At 38.5% G+C, this 17,268-nt stretch overlaps 1 protein-coding gene across 1 annotated transcript in view; it reads right to left on the bottom strand.

Moving 5' to 3' along the window:
• Positions 1-3,335: 3,335 nt before the first annotated feature.
• ttv (exostosin glycosyltransferase 1 ttv) overlaps positions 3,336-17,268 on the bottom strand; it is a 504,257-nt gene continuing 490,324 nt past the window's right edge. The window contains exon 10 of the mRNA XM_065233387.1: positions 3,336-4,727. Coding sequence (XP_065089459.1) covers positions 4,619-4,727 — 109 coding nt within the window. The 3' untranslated portion in view covers positions 3,336-4,618. The remainder of the gene's footprint in view (positions 4,728-17,268) is intronic.

Consider the following 17,268-nt stretch of genomic DNA (forward strand, 5'->3'; position numbering starts at 1 on the left):
AAGTCATAACTATGAGCTATCACGTCATAGTTTAGGTGTTCCTATGGGCTATAATATAGTTTTCTATCACATAGCTCGCTATATACTAGAAATCAGGCATAACATTTGATAACGGCACAAAAGCATTTGTAAACAAACTTTCTAAGGCCCTTTACACGCGAACCGAAGTACGCGCACGCAAACCAATAACATCATCGGATAGGGGCAACTCTCTCCTTTACGAAAGTGGTATTGGTTTGCGAAGGCGTACTTTGGATCGCTTGTAAAGGGACTTAGAAAGTTTGTTTACAAATGCTTTTATGCCGTTATCAAATGTTATGCCTGAAATAGCCTCCATGTGGCAGCACCTTAAGAGCGTGTGATAGAAAACATGAACCTGAATGGCAGCAAACCTTACTCTCATTTTATCCCCCTTCGCTCACATGCTCTGAAACTCAGTGGAATGATTGGTAGTAGCGAGGGGTGCGACACATCTAAATCTCGATTTAGATTTTTCATCTCTTGCATCTAAACCCATCTACTTGCATCGCTCTCCACCTTTTTGCAGGAAATCTTCAAAATCATAATCAATCATGTTTCTATCTATTAAGCGCGAGTGCATCTCACAACAGCAAAGCAAAAAATTTCCTTAGATAGAGTCTAAGTCGCCCCCTCGGGCAGTAGGCATTCTACTCCTCAGAAAAATGCTACGCTCGGCTCATTTCAAACTCGCGAGTGAGGCTCCATCAAGCCTGCATTAATGGCCCTTCGCACAATTTCAACTTCTATTGGCGAATCAAAGCAAAGCCAAAACTGGTCATGCGACACCTAGTTTTAAGATTCGCAATTACAAAAATGATGACGTACTAAAAAAAATGTCATGAAATTTCTCGCGTCACTTTTCAAATAGACCAATGTAACATATCCACCATTTTGAGAAAATCGAAGTTGAAGTTCGACAGATTATTATTTTAACTGTTTGAAAACAATACATTTTGCAATACTATTTTTAATGTAGTCAGTGTATAATAACGTTGAAAATTCAGAAGAAACGGTAAAATCACAATTTTACTTTGAATTTCATGCTACAACATAGAAAAAACCACATACGACGTTTTGACAAGTCGAGTTGTACATCGGACATGTTACATTGGACGATTTTTCTCAATGACATAATCAATGAGTGTTACATTGGACGTTTTGTCTACATGATACTAGATTCCCTTTGACAGATTTCAGAGTATAGTACCTAACTTTAGATTGGCCCCGCCTTTGGAAAATGAGCACCAATCATGTTAGGCAGTCCGAATGACCGAAGTAACAATCATACACCCATCATTTCAAACTGTACATTGGACAATTTTTGATCAATGATTATCTTAAATAAATGAAAGTAAATTTGTATGGATGTTTTTATATCACATAAAATGATAGAAGAGCAATAGTTTGTATTGCTTAACGATTTGTTTACATTTGTTACATTGGTCTATTTGAAAAGTGACACGAGATTTGACAGAAATCCAAACGTCATTACAATTTTCACCCACTCGCCATCTGTGAGTCAATCGTCACTTTGATTCTTCAATTCATTTTTCACACTGCCGTACTCTAGCGGAACTATCAACCTACCCTCTTCAGAACTTTCTCTAGCTAATAAATTATCACACTAAAGCTTGATGTTGATATAAGATAGCATCTAAACCAACTCTGAAGAATTATATGTTTAAGTTCCAATCCAATTCTGGGTTGATTTCCAGTTTTTCTTAGTTGTTTTCGATTCCCAGTTCTCTCAGTTTACCCGGTTCAGTGGCCAACTTTCTCTCACTTCTGCTTGAGTGCGTCGCTTTGTATAAACATTTTCGATTGTTTTTGATTTCGCGGAACTCCGTGACCAAAGTTACGTTTCGCTTTCAAGTTGCAGTTTTTAGGAAATTTCGTTTCGTGCATTTCGCGGAATATGTTTGCTGAAAACAAATTCGACCCTAAACAATCTCATACCGCATACCCTTACACATGCAAATAAAATCAAACAGCCTTGCTGATGTCACTCGGTTGGTGTCACAACAAGCGATCCAAAAAGCACGCAGAAAAAAAAACGGTGTAAAAGAAATCCCATTTTTATGTAATTATGTTTGCCGCCCCGACGAACGCCCTGATTGCTGATTGATGTCGATATAATAATCAAACCATGTTTTTTCCTCCCCTTCTTTTGCACGCTGCGGTTACCGCGGTCAGCTTGGGAAACACCATTCGGAGGGGTGTCCCGCCGTACCCACAATCAATCAAGTGCACATGATCATTTTTTTTGCAATTGTCTTTGACTATTTTGCTTTCCACGTGGTCCTCGCAGCAAAAACCCAAAAAGCAGAGTAGAAAATCGTGATAAAAATAAAATGAAAATAAACTAGTTAATTGAATACGTTCGCCAATTTCGTTTGCATTCCGAATGGGGAAAAAAAAAAAACCGCACGCCTCGGTCGGCTTCATGGATGGTGACAGTTATGGGTGCACGTGGACTGCTACGATGAAGAGTGCTTTTGTCTGGTTGCTGAGTTTGAGCTGTTGCTATTGGAGACGGATGGAAGCAAGATTAAGGTTTTATACGACTACTTGGATTGGTCAAGATTTATGCAGAGACAGACACCCTGCTTTTGTACGTAAAAAGTTTCACAGGAAACATTCACATTTCGGTTTCGGTTGGATTGTTGTTCAGTTGGGTGTGTTGCTAAAATGTTCGATTCTAGTACAACGGTTAAACGACGATGTTGCGTAAAAAGCTTCTTTTTGTTTTTGGTTTATAGTGTAGGTTAGTTTCTAGTAGTTTGGGTACGGAATTTCACATTGAAATGAGTTTCATTCTAATTCTGCTAGGTATGAGTTTTACTCTATAATGGAATTGATTTTGTGCTTGCTTTGATTCTCCCGTTACGGACTGTTGAACAAGTTTGAGAGTTGATAGTTTTCAGCTTTGGTTCCACATTGTTTCTTCGTTTTGCTCTAGGTTATAGACTACTTTCAGTTATTGCAGTTTCGGTTTTGTGCTTGGCCTGCGCGGTGCCAAGCATTTGGATATGGATCAGGAATTGATTTGATTGGTTTGCTGAACAAATTTCCTCGAGCTTTGTTTACACCTCAACTTAACTATCGTAAATTCAACTGAAAGACGGCTGACTGGAAGACGTCCTTGATTTCATCATCCCCTTTTCCAGAGAAATCGATTACCTTTGTTCGATGATCAATCTCTTCCTGGCATTTCGAGTTGTTTTGGGCAAGCTTCGATTCTAGCATCAAACATGCGTTTTGATATAATTCTTAGTTTAAATTTTCCACGTGTTGCAAAATCGAGCAGTTGTGTGCTGCTCCGCACACCCTTCACATTATTGTATTACATTTCATTTCGTTTAACTACACTTTGTTCGTAATTACTGTCATAATAATCTTTAATAACCTACTCGCTAATCGTATCAAACGGCACCATTTTGTTTCCTCGTTTCTTTCCATTCAACCCTATAATCAAACTTTCAGTTAGTTGCTTTTGATATATAAAAAAATAGCCCGTTCACACAAAGCAATCATTCGTTCAAACTAATAGACAGTTTTTGGTTTTCATAACGGCACCAAAGATTAAGCTGCTAAATGAGTACAATATTTACATGTGTTTAAATAACTTTTACTACGAAATTATCTTCAAGATTACAAAAATGGCTCTTATCGAAATGCATTTGGAAAGTGTTTTTATTCTATGCTTGTCAAAATCAACAAGCTAGTTCTGTATTTGAGAGCCTGGATCGATAGTTTGAGTTCCAAGCGCTTCTTGGTTTGCAGTTTACCTTCCACTTCGAATTCGAACTGCGAACACAAACTCTCAGCAGGCTCATCAGTCGGTTTTTTTCTTCTTCAAATTAAGTCTTGAGTAAGCTTTCTGTCACATTGATGACTTCATCTACAGTATCTTCTCTTTCTCAGATCATTCCACTGTGTGTGTGTGTTATAAAAAACGTCTCATTCAATATTTTGCTTAACCTTCTTGTAAAAAAAATGTACAATTTAGTAACTTGTGATCTGCGTCAACCGAGATCAATCCGTAATTTCAAGCGATCTCAACAGATTTTGTTGCTTCGTCACAATTCGCCTACTTATCGCACTAGGATAAAACGCTTTCCGTTTAATATAATTATGTTATGCGCCTAACTGTGTATCAATGGGTTTGTTACATTTGTCTAACGATGCCTATGTACAAACTGCCATGTTTATTTAAAACAACCAATTACTTTTGTGTGTTTGCTTCAATGCTTTCCAGTGTTTACTCTCAATTGATTAAGCCTTTACTACGACTGTACCGGTTGCTACTCAGTTCGATTGTTACAAATCCGAATAAAATTGCTTATCCGTCCGAATTGGTTGATTTCGTTTTGTTCAATTCATAAAATTACTAATAACTAAATTATCAAAACCTAAGGACTTCTGCCTTGATTGTATGTCCGAATTGAAACAAATCCGAAATGACGTGCGTCAATCTCACCTAGCATTTTTTTTTTTATAAATCTACTTTTCTTCTCCAGTGAGTTACTTTCATTTACTTATGGGTGTTCGAACCGATGCGATGCGATCAATGGCTTTAGTAGGCGTACACGAACCGCTAGCTGCCAACCAGTTCGATCTGGCGGTACTTTTTCCTCAGATTCGACACCGAGTCCCGGTATAGGACCGGATCCAGACGGAGATTGGAACGGAGCAGTGGCATGTAGCTGGAAAGGGATTGGATAAAAATTAGCTATTTGGTATAATACATGATATTGTGATTGAAGGTGTGATTTAACTGAATCTGATTGAGAAGGGATGCCCAATTACATCAACTTTTAATAGTTGATGTGTAGTCAAGCTTTATTGGGATAACCTAGAACTTCTAATATACAGATACATTAGCCATCGTGACGAACCGGACTTCCAATGGTCAGCAACCACACATCGAGGATGCCTGGTCAGCAGTTCTAGATATTGAATAAGGCCAGACCATCAAGAACCTGCTTAATTCCGTTTAGTTAGTCAGTAAATGTGTACCAATTTGTAAACATCAGTGTAATAAATCAAAGCCAAAGTGTAATGAGTCAAGCGTTAGTTAAAAAAAAATCTACTCGTAATCACGTAATTATTAGAGTGGGTCGCTGTTATATGGAAAACTGTAAACTTGACCTCAAGCGAGGAAACCCCCCACCATGTTACATAATTCCTGCGTATCATGTACAAATATAGTACAGGAACTGCCTAACAACTTTGTGCAAGATAGTATGGTGCTAGAATGTCTCTAAAGAAGTTATAGCTGTTCAAAGATCGATGTTTCTAATTAAATGCTAAATTTAACTTTTTATGCCATCACTGCCGATTAGAGATTTCAATACCAGTAATAAAGGGTGTGCCACATTAAATTGCATCACAGAAAAAAAAACGCTGTAGAAAATTACCCATAGGGTATTTTCTCTTAAAAATTTGGGTAGAAGTAGTTTAGAGTGCATTGTTTACACTGTATTTTTAACACTGTCAGTTTTTCGAAAGTTGGAAAAAATGGCGACCTCGAAAAGCAACGTCGCGAATTGATTTTGCGAAAGCACCTGGAAAATCCTCAACCTCTCATCGGGACATCGGAAAACAACTCGGAATCGTGCAGTCAACGGTGAGTTGTGTGATTAAACATTACTACGAAACTCTGAGCATCGAACGGAAGGTGAAATGCGGTCAGAATGGATGTTCTATTAGTGATCAGTCAAGAACCGGGAGGGATTGCATACGTACAAAGCGCAGAAGGCTCCAAATCGTGACGAACAGCAAACAACGGTGGGAAAGCCACGAACTGTACACCTAGATGCTGACGAAGCCTCATTGTTTCATCATGGATCATGAGACTTACGTCAAGGCGGACTTCCGGCAGCTTCCAGGGCTACTGTTCTTCACCGCCCAGCACAAGTTTGATGTTCCGGAGGAAGTAAGGAAGCAGAAACTTTCAAAGTTTGCCAAGAAATGATTTGGCAAGCAATCAGCTCATGTGGAAAACGGACTGCGCCGTTCGTGATTACCGGGCCTGTAAACGGGGAGATCTACCTCAATGAGTGTCTACAGAAGCGTCTGCTTCCTCTGTTGAAGCAACACGAGGGCCCTACGATCTTCTGGCCGGATCTAGCTTCAAGCGACTATTAAAATGTTGTCCTGGAGTGGTACGAAGCCAACTGAGTCACTTTCGAACCCAAGGACACGAACCCCCCCCCCCCCCCCCACGCGCTTGAAGTAAGGCCCATCGAAAAATACTGGGCTATTATGAAGCAGGCACTACGGAAGCATCCCAAGGAGGTCAAATCTGAGGAAGACATGAAGTGAAAGTACAGAAGAAGCTGCAGCCAGATGTTGAACAGAACCTAAAGAGTGGAGTTAAGCGTAATGTGCGATTGTACGGTTATGGTATTGAAGTTGAATGAAATAAATATGCCAAATGCTTACTAATGGATTATATTTTATTATCTGAAAAGGATCGGTCAACTAGGTAATTTTGTACAGCGTTTTTTCCGTGATGATGTGGGACACCCTTTACCGATACTTAAAACCGGTAATACCGCCCAAAAACAATACCGAAATACCGATGTTGCTAGTCTTAAAAAACCGGTATTTCCAGTATTACGAAGTGACGAAAAATTTGAAACGCGTTTTTACGTGTGCATTAATTGATTTCTAAAGGCCGGCGCACAATAGATACGTTTTCAGGTTTTTTGACAGTTAACCTATGCATTATCTGTCAAAAAACCCGAAAACGTAGCTATTGTGCGCCGGCCTTAAGCCAACAATCAATACGAAACTATCGATTTTAAATTGGCTCACTACTTGACTAACCTATTGGTCCCAAGCAAATCGATTATCGTACCTCATTCTAGTCGAAATTCTAGTACTACACAATGTTTGTTTTGATTTGCTATGAAAGTTTGACAGATACAATGAGGGGTTAGTGGATTTTCCTATGTTTCGAGGGGTGAATCGATTAACTTGGGACCGAAGATAGTACCAGAGTTGAGTCAAAAAGTTGAGCACGTTTCTTCGAGACCCACTAGTCTTAGAGTTGCTTAAACCCCGTTTGCGTTGCCGCTGCGTTACGGTGTGTGGTTTTGTTCTTGCATTGACGGTTGTCAATTGGCGTTGACGGCGACTCTGTAGCTCTTTACTCCTATGAGAAAATCTATAAGCAAACGTCAGAAAGTGCGTGAAACATGGCGGAGTTTGTACTATCCTTTCACTCCACCGAAAATTTCCATAAGAATTTGCTAAGTATTTGCTGGAAGAGCAAATTTTTCGACGGTGCCGTCAACGCTAAATGAATTAACAGATTTTAGTTTTGCTCTCACATGATTGCATATGTGTGCGTGAGAACTGAGAGTCAGAGATGCCAGATCTACGGAAATCTCCGTAGATCTACGGATTTTACAAATTTTTGCGGAAATACGGATCCGTAGGCAAAATCTACGGAATTCGGTACAGTTTCTACGGATTTTTTCTACAGTGTACGTCTCCCTTCAGAATCGAATTTTACAATCTAGAGTATAATCTGATTCTGAAGGGAAAGAAGCATAAAGTAAAATACAACCGTTTTCTTGCTCACTTATCCTTTTTTTGATAGAATTGGCGTTGACGGCCACTCTGTAGCTCTTCTCTCCTATGAAATATCCAGTAAACAAACGTCAGACTGTGCGTGAAACTCTTCACTCCTGAGAAAGTTCCCATAATATACTGTAAATCTTTGCTTGAAGAGAAAAATTTTCGACGATGCCGTGTGAAGGCGAATAAAAGTCGTGTCGGTCGACCGTAGTCGACACATTTTCTATGATAATCGACTGCCTTTGCTTCCGACAAAACAAGCTTTCAAATAACAGTACCAATGTTAAACGACAGGCTCTGTCATACGACACTGTCACCGAAGGCCGTAACGAATGTATGTATTTGAGTTTTTCTCATAATAAGAGCTGCTGATGTGTGCTTGTGTGAATTCTGAAAATAGCAAGCTACGATGTCTTAGTTATAACATTTCTGATCCGAAATGGTTTAATTGACACCAAATAGAGGAATTAGAACGAAATCACATATGTCATATGATAGTTATTTGATAATTTTCTTTTTGCTCGAATGTTGTTCTACCGTTTGCGTTGTGTAAGAGAGACGCCGCTCTCTTCCCCGTCAGCTCGATGATGATCAGGCCTTCAACGTGTTCATCAAAAAGCACGTAATCCATAAGTCGTCGTACTTCTCCAGCTTTATAACGGAAACTACGGTTAAAACGTGGCTTTTTTTATTAGATAACGACACCACTGTACCGCCGCTACGGGATCACAGTTGATCAGATCGCCATAGATGGTCTTGAAACCCCTGCAGTGGATCCTCAAATTGAGCTGCAAACCATTGCCGTGGATAATGAGACAGCATTGCTGCATGAGCAACAGGATACGCTCCTTTGGAATAAGGACAAATGCCTGGAGATCGCTTCCGCGCAAAACAGGGTTCATCTGTCATTAATATATGACGAGCACGGCGAAGAGATAGCTTTTCCTGCCATATGTTTTGACCATCTACGGAAATTCAAGCCAGGGATTCGGATTGCATATTTCATGATGGCATCCAGTCAAACTCGTCGTCAAGACAGGCGTGTGGGCAAACCACAACATTTGTTGTATATGACAATGAAAGTTCTACGCCTAAGCGTTTCCGAAGGCTTGCAATGCACCTTTAAGTCCACGGGGACAAGCAGTACATTGAGCGAAATCTATCCTTCCTCAAATCAATACCGAATTCAGTACAGTATTGGTAACAAAGGAAGATAAATTTGTTCACCATGATGCGACAATTGGGAAAGCCTACGATGTTCCTCACACTTAGTGCAAATGAGATGAAGTGGTCCCATTTATCGAATCTCCTACATTGTCAGAAGGACACAATGGCAATGACTTAACAGATCCTATCAAGGAATTGATTGCACTACAAAGAGCAACTCTGGTTAATGATGATCCAGTCACGTGCTGTGTGTTTTTCAACAAGCTGGTTGATACGATTGAAGTTTTAAGCACCGTGGAAGTCCTAACGCGCACATCTTGCTATGGCTGAACAAGGATCCCCGGGAAGCAATCAGTGAAAGTATGCCAACAACTATAGGTGCAACAGTATCATCATAGAGGTAACTCTAAGACCAGAAGGTCCCGAAAAAACGAGCTCAACATTTTGGCTCAGCTCTGGTACTATCTTCGGGTCCCAAGCTAATCGATGCACCCCTCAAAACATAGGAAATTCCACGAACCCCTCATTTTGTTTGTCGAACTTTCATAGCGAATCAAAACATACATAGTGTAGTACTGGAATTTATACTAGAATGGGGCACGTTAATCGATTTTCTTGGGATCAATAGGCTAGTCAAGTAGTGAGTCAATTTAAAATCGTTAGTTTCGTAATGATTGTTGGTATCAAGGTATTCATGCCTGTACTACCATCGGCCCTTTTCAAGGCCACCAAGATTTTCCAAAAGAGTTAAATTTCTGAACATGTCCCAACTAAAATTTATATCAAAAGCTTCTTTTCAGGGCAATCTTAGTCATACTTAAGAGTATAAACAGAGAGAACCCCGCTCAAATTCCTATTCCTACACAAAATACAAGTTCTGCTGCAGTTAACAAATAACACGTAGTCCGACGTCACCATTGCGTTAAACCCCAGCAGGCTGTCACTAGTAGTTTTTCAAAAGTTCTTTCATCGATTTATCATTTAACGTAAAATATAATAGAACTAAAATAAAGTATCACCTTCGGCTAAAAAAAAAATCCGTAGAAATCCGTAGATTTGAATAAGTCTACGGAATTGCATAGAAAACAATCTGGCATCTCAGTGAGAGTAAAATACCACAGCATAGCCATGAATGCGTCAGTCACAAGTAAACCGCCGCTACAGTGAGACCGTACAAGATTTTATTTTGTAATGGAGTTTGAAACAAAAACCAAGGAAGGCACTAAACAATCATTGGAAGTGCTTAAAATCCCAATAATAAAGTTATTGAAAAAATCATCGATTTGGCACTATTTTCCGTGGTAAACAAAACCGAGCAGTTGCAAAATGTTCAATTTGCAACAAAATCATACAATGTGATAGTTCCAGCACAAGTGGTATAATAACACATCTACGTTGTCAACACAACATCAATTTGGCAAAAAGAGAATCTCAGAAAAATACCACAATCCAGGGGTCACTCCGCACATCAATCTTGGGCCATCTTTTTTTTTGTCGGTATGCCGCAGGTGTGCCGATTGTGCCGGTCATAGAGAAAGCTGCTATTAGTAAAATACCCATCCTGGCAACCCGGTATTTCTGACACCTTGATTGTTTTGGTTTGAAATCGCAAGGATAAATAGGATTTAAGATGACGCGGGAAATGACGAATGTGCGAAATTCTGGTGTTTTGTGTTCATAGGATAATAAAATTCAGTGTTTCAGAGTTTTATAATGACCTCAAATTCAAACCAGAATCCTATCATTTCATGATGAGAAAGCAACGCTATCAGTGGCCGGAGAGAGTTAGAACCGGTGGGGAACATTGTTGGAGACCGACTTTAGAGGATTATGAATAGACTTCTGTAGTTTTTTTGTGAGTTGCAGCATTATTTGAATTAAGGGTATTAATGGGGTCTCATTAACTGCCGTCTCTTGAGCCCACTCTACATTTCGTTTTTAAATAGATCTATAAGTGAACTGCTGGTCTTAGTTCCTCTGGTATATTCAATTAGAGGATGTTCCTGAATATACAGTCAAACAACACGTAATGTTGTGAACAACTTCTATGACAGTTGTCCAGCAGTGCTACCATTTTATTTACAACAATCCAACGCTTACGAGATTGTGCCGATGGATGTGCCCAAAATGTGCTGAATCTAATTTCGGTACAATGTGCTGAGTGACTTACTCCTTGCCACAATCACACAATATTTTAGAAAATCTAATTGATTGATTGATTTATCTTTATTAAGGAGGCTTTCAGCCTGAGACTGGTTCGCCTCCAAAAATCTTATTCTCTACGCTAGAATAGGCTCGAAAGATGAAATTTCATTTTGCGTCCTTTGCAACTCGGAGGATATTAGACATGGCCTCACCGCACGCGACTTTACCAATCTCCCAAAAAGTCAATACTTATAATATTCCCACATGATCCTAGGTCCTAGAGCTTCCTTTTTGAAACCTAGTAGTATTCACATAGGGCCTTATTACGGGTGTCACTACACGGTGATAAGGAAGTGATACTCGGAATAAGAGCCGTGATTGCCGTACAAATCAAATGGGAATCACTTCACCGTGACGAAAAGTGACAAGTTTTCACCGTGAAGTGACATCCGTAATAAGCCCCATAGTCACTATGAACGGAGTTCCAATTTCTTGGTCAAGTCAAGTGAAATATTTTGGATTAGAACTTGACCAAAAAATAACTTTTCACATTGAGGGCATTCAAGCCAAATTTAGCAAATATTTAAAATGTTTGAATCCTCTTAAAAACAAGAAATCCAAACTTTGTCTGGAGAATAAACATCTAAAATTTAAACAAGTTTAAAGACCGGCCATGCTTTACGCTGTGCCAATATGGTCTAATTGATGCACTACCAGGAGAAAAAAGCACTTTAAAAGATTCAAATCAAAGTTATGAAGATGATTTTGAAGTTGCCTCCCTGGTACAATACTACCGAGGTACATAAAATTTCGAATGTTGAGACTTTAGAACAAATGTCCAACAAAATTATTGATAATTTCAGGCAAAAATCGTTGCAATTGAGGATTGATTCCCTATATATTTAAATAATCTACAGTTTATGTTTTTAGTTTTAAGATTATGGGTTATAGATTATACTGACATGCCGGAATAGACATCCTATTTAAACTGTAAACTCTAGAGGGAATTTATATCTGTAACTGTAACCAGTTAAATTTTGTTTACTAACCTGGTTTAAATTTCATATTTAATTATCTTAAAGATAAAGCGTCCAGCTCAAAACTTTGTAGGGGTAAGAGCTGGAAACATCATCATCAGAAACACAAAGGTCACTCTAATATTCCTTCTCTACTCTCACCTGATTGTAAGGACGTGGCCGGCGCCATTATTGATCTACAAAATATGGAGTCACTGAAATTTGTACAATTAGAATGGACGGTCACTCCCTGTCCCATTCAGTTGATTCATTGTACAATTTCACTGATTCTGATCAATCACGGAGTAGCAACCATTGATATGTGCAGTCTGCTAAGCTGAATTGCCAAAGCAGAAACAATGTAAACACACTTAAATACATATCATAACAATTAAGGCTGGTAAGTTACTGTAGTAGTTGGAACACTCAAATTAAAATTAAAAGTAATTTAATTTAAATTTTTAATAAATAGAATGTTTAAAAAAACTACCCACTACACTATTTCCACAAATGAAATTGAAGTAAGACAGTTTTCAAATTATGACGATGAAAAAAATTGTTATATCATTTAGAAGTAAAGTAACAGCTATGCCAATTTAACAATGTTGTTCGCGACAAAAATCCAACAGTGCACTCGCGACGTTGGACAGGCAATCGAAACGGTGATATTGCCACACGTAACAATACCGAGGTGGCCAGGTGCAACTGATAAACTGCACACAAAATTGCACCGTAAACTAGCGACTTTTCTAAACTTTCGGATTGATCGACGGGAAGGAAAACGACGTGTATACTTTCGACTTCACTGCTTTATTTCAACTGATTTGTGTTGTGTATTGTTTTCAATACGATGCGATCACAACAATCGGTCGGTAGAGTTTCCGTTTTCTGTTCCTTTTCGTATTCGTGTTGTGTGTGTTCGTGAGTGGCTGAGTGACGTCTAATACAAGGTAAGTGTATTTGATTTAATTTATTAATAATATTAATTTAATTTATTTTTGTCTAATTTCAGGTTCCCCTTTAACAAATGTGTAGGCAATATGTGAAAATAAATAAAATATTTTTTGAAAATCCCAATAAAAAGTTATTTGTAAATTTTAACGATTGACATAAGTGTAAGAAATGAAATCTGATTGTTCAGAATCAAAAATCTAGATTGAATAATTTTGATAATATTGATGTACAAAGAAGGACATTCTCATTGAAAATGTTCTGATATTTCGGTAAAGTAAATATTCTTGGATTTGGAGAATCAAGAAATACAATCGAAACATGCCAAATGTTATGAACGTTAAAAAAAAAAATAACAATCAAACCTCCATACCTCGAGAACGGTACCACTCAGAAATAATTTATGCACGTGTTTTTTTTTTATTATTGTTAATATGATGTTATTTAATTGAATGAAGTCGAACGAACAATTGGACTATGCTTTGGATATTTTTCCAAAACGTTTAGTTTTCAAAAAATCATAAATTTTTTGTTCATAATTTTTCCATTAGGACCTATGTTTCAATAGATAACATTTTGCAACCTCTAAAACAAATAAAGCAATACAAAAAAAATTGTTTTGGAGAAAATTTATTTTTAAGAGTTGGTTGAAAATGGTAACATGAAGCTCTAGTGTGATAATTTATTAACTAGAGAATGATCTTTAGAAAAAGGTAGGTGGATACTTCTGTTAGAGTATGGCAGTATGAAAATTGAATAGAAGTTGAAAATGAGCGAAGGGCCATTAATGCGACTGCATAAAGTCAAACGCAAACCTTTTGCCTAACCCGTACGATGTACGCGGAAACTTTAAGTATGTCTTCAAGTCTACAGGCTATTTTTAAGATTTTATTTTTATTTGGTACATTTTTTTTAATCTACACATTTTTTAAAAATAGTTCCATCTATTTCCTACAACATTGCTCAAGACACCAAACCGATCGGAATTACCATTTTCGAGGAACAGTTTCCGAAGATAAGTTTAATGTTTTAGATAGGCCTTTTAAAAAAAAAATTAGACTTGATTCAATATTGAGGTTTGAAGATGAAAAATTGCTTTTTTGGTTCAAATAAACGTTTCTGCAAATTCGCATCCAATTAAAAAAATACAAGAATAAATGGATTAGCAAATTAGTATGGAACAGATCTGTTTTACGTTAAGGTTCCGGGATATTCTGAGGCATAACATCTCTGATCACGGAAGGAAAGAAAAGCCGTTGGTCCCCGGTTCATGAGTTTGATGGGGGGTAGTGTAGGGTCAGGGTGTGAGAGCTGCCTTCCTGGCACGTCGGTAGCATTAGTACTCAGCACGGCAAACAATATCGACGGAAAACAAATCAAGGAGAAAAAAAAGGAAACAAAATATGTTAAGTCACTTACCACATTTTGAAAATTTGACGAAAAACAGCAAAGATATGATCAAAAGACTTTTGCAGGATTTGATTTGTGGGTGGCTTCAATCTTTTGATCGATGAGTTGAATACATATTTTCATGATTGAAATATTTAAAAAAAAATTTCCATCAAATTTTCTCAACTGGAACCTGAATAAGGGTTCTACCACCACTTTCATTCCAAAATTTAGCCTACTTAATTCTGAAAAAATCAATCATGACTGAAAAATGTTGAATCCTAAAGTAGACTTTAGGTATACAAAATCTGAAAAATAAATTGAGCCATTTATGTACGAAGTAAGTTTCATTCAATACCTTTCAAATGATCTAAGGAGAACGAAAATTGGACAAAGATTTGAACAAAACACATTTGCATGATTTTTTAGGTGTGCCTCCAAACTTATGATCGGGAGTGTACCTTACATATCACTGCTTCTTGATTCCAAATTCGTCACACGGGTTTCAATTCCGCCCAAACGCAATGAAACACCATTGGATTTGAGGTGGGGTTCAGTTTACTCATAATCGCAAAATTGCAGGAACTCAGCGATGAGTAAGTTTGCCTCATGTTTCCAGTGGAGTGTCTCATAATCCTGGAAAAACATGCGGTATATTTACTCATAGCTGAGTCCAAGCACTTTTTGCAATTTATGAGTAAACTGAGCTCAAATTTAGGTTGATCTCATGGACCGTGCATTGTGTATTGCATGATGGTACACGGCGAATGAGAACGACCCAAATTTGAGTTTAGTTCACTCATAATCGCCAAAAGTGCAGGAACTCAGCGATGAGTAAATTTGCCTCATGTTTTCCCAGGTTTTTCCAGGATTTTCCAGGGAAAAATTCCCAAATTTGAGAAAAGTAAAGATTGGATTCACTCATTCTATTGGTACTACTCTGAGACTGAATAAAATTTTCGTCGATTTCCTCATTTTCTGGCAGATTTTTTAGGTTTTCCACAGGAAACCATGAGACAAATTTTACTCATCGCTGAGTTTCTGCACTTTTAGCGATTATGAGTGAACTAAACTCAAATTTGGGTTGTTCTCATTCGCCGTGTAGAAAAGATGAAAACGCTTCGAGAGCTTCTTTTGTTTTCGAGAACAATGGGTGTAAATATTTTGTTCTCCCTTTATTTAACGTCTGTCTCTGTTTCGTAATCTAGTGCCAATGACCGACGGACATCGATGTGCGCGAAGGCAGCTTCCACACCTGCGTAGGATATAACACCCATTCAATTCAACGCACATGGGCCGGGTCCAACGGCTTTACTTTCCTTCCGAAGGAAGACGTGACCAGAGATTTTTATGCCTGAGATAAATCCCACCGACCTCGGGTGGGATTGAACCCAGACCCATTGGATTGAGAAAGCAGTCACCCTTACCACTACACCATCGGTGCCGGGATGTGTAAATATGTATATCTCGATTAATTTTTAGTAGTAGTAATAGAATTACGTTTATTTCTGTTAGTTATGATTTTACAATGTTTTTACATTTTAATCGATTAGCCTATCAGGCTCTTCACTTTTGTTTAATTTTTTATTCTAATTTACGTATACACGTTTTTTTCTACTAGTCTACAGAATACCCCTTTGAGAAGTGTGTTATGTTTGAATTGAAAAATAACCTACCTAACTACGAGTATAACCTAACCTAACGTTCTAGATCACGTATCTGATCTGATGATTTGATCTCAGACAGGTGTCTCTTAACCTTTTTAGAATAAAAACTCTCCGTTCTCTAGCCAGGAGGTGGATTTCAAAATTTCTAGTCCGCTGAGGACTGTTTAGGACCATCCTAAGGATCTTGTTCTGGATCCTTGGGAATTTAAGGTGATGGCATTTGGCGCAACTCTCCCAGATTGGCATACCGTATTCTATTACAGGAAGGATGATTTGATTGTAGATAGCAAGCTTATTTTTCAGGGATAGAGTAGACCTCCTGTTGATGAGTGGATACAGTGAGCTTATCAAGATGTTACACTTGGTTTTGGTTCTGTCATCGTGCTCCCTGAAAATCAGCTTGCTATCTAGTGTTAAGCCGAGGAAGACTACATCATTCGACCATTCCACCACTGTGCCGTTCAGGCAGATCTTATTATTCTCCGACGGAACAAGTCTGAGAGATTTAGAGTGTGGAAAGATGATGACCTGGGTTTTTGCCGCGTTGATCCGTATTCCAGCTGTTGAAATATGCAGACAGAATGCCCAGTCCTCTCTGAAGTTTGGCAGTCAGAGCTCCGATGACCCTACCCTTGTAGACGATGGATGTGTCATCTGCGAACAGAGACAACGATCCACCATCAGGGAGAGCCAGCATATCGGAGGTGAACAGGTAGAATAGAATGGGGCCAAGGATGCTTCCTTGTGGAACCCCAGCACCGATGTTGAAAGCATCCTGTTCGTACAAGCAACATTTACCGCCTTGACCCTAAGTAGATTATAATATATTATCAACCTTAACAATCGATAGATACCACCACTTATTCTTACTGTTTCTCTATAATGTGCTGTCTCTGAAATACGAAAACAATAAATATAACACAGTATCATCTGCTTCTGCCATGGCAGGACGGTCGAAATCATTATCGTCTTTATTCATCAAATCACAACACGTAGGAAAGGGTCCTCACCGTGCGCGATCACATCCGTTGTGATGCCATTCAGAGAGACTCGAAACGTCCTGTTCGATAGATAGTTGTTTATTATCTTCACTAGAAAGATTGGAAGACCGTACTGCTGCAATTTGAACACCAGGCCATCAAGCCAGACATTGTAGAACACGTTTTCAACGTCCAACAACGCCATGGCAGATGTTTTCGAAACATACTTGTTTCATCTGAGAATGTTTGTTACTCGAGTCAGCTGGTGGACGGTCGAACGACCTTTCCGAAAACCAAACTGTTCCTTGAGTAACAAGTTGTTTTCTTCGGCACATGTTAGGA

This window comes from Ochlerotatus camptorhynchus, unplaced genomic scaffold, assembly GCF_037179485.1.
Source record: "Ochlerotatus camptorhynchus isolate MF236.1 unplaced genomic scaffold, CSIRO-AGI_Acam_v1.1 ptg000401l, whole genome shotgun sequence".
Classification (NCBI taxonomy): domain Eukaryota; kingdom Metazoa; phylum Arthropoda; class Insecta; order Diptera; family Culicidae; genus Ochlerotatus; species Ochlerotatus camptorhynchus.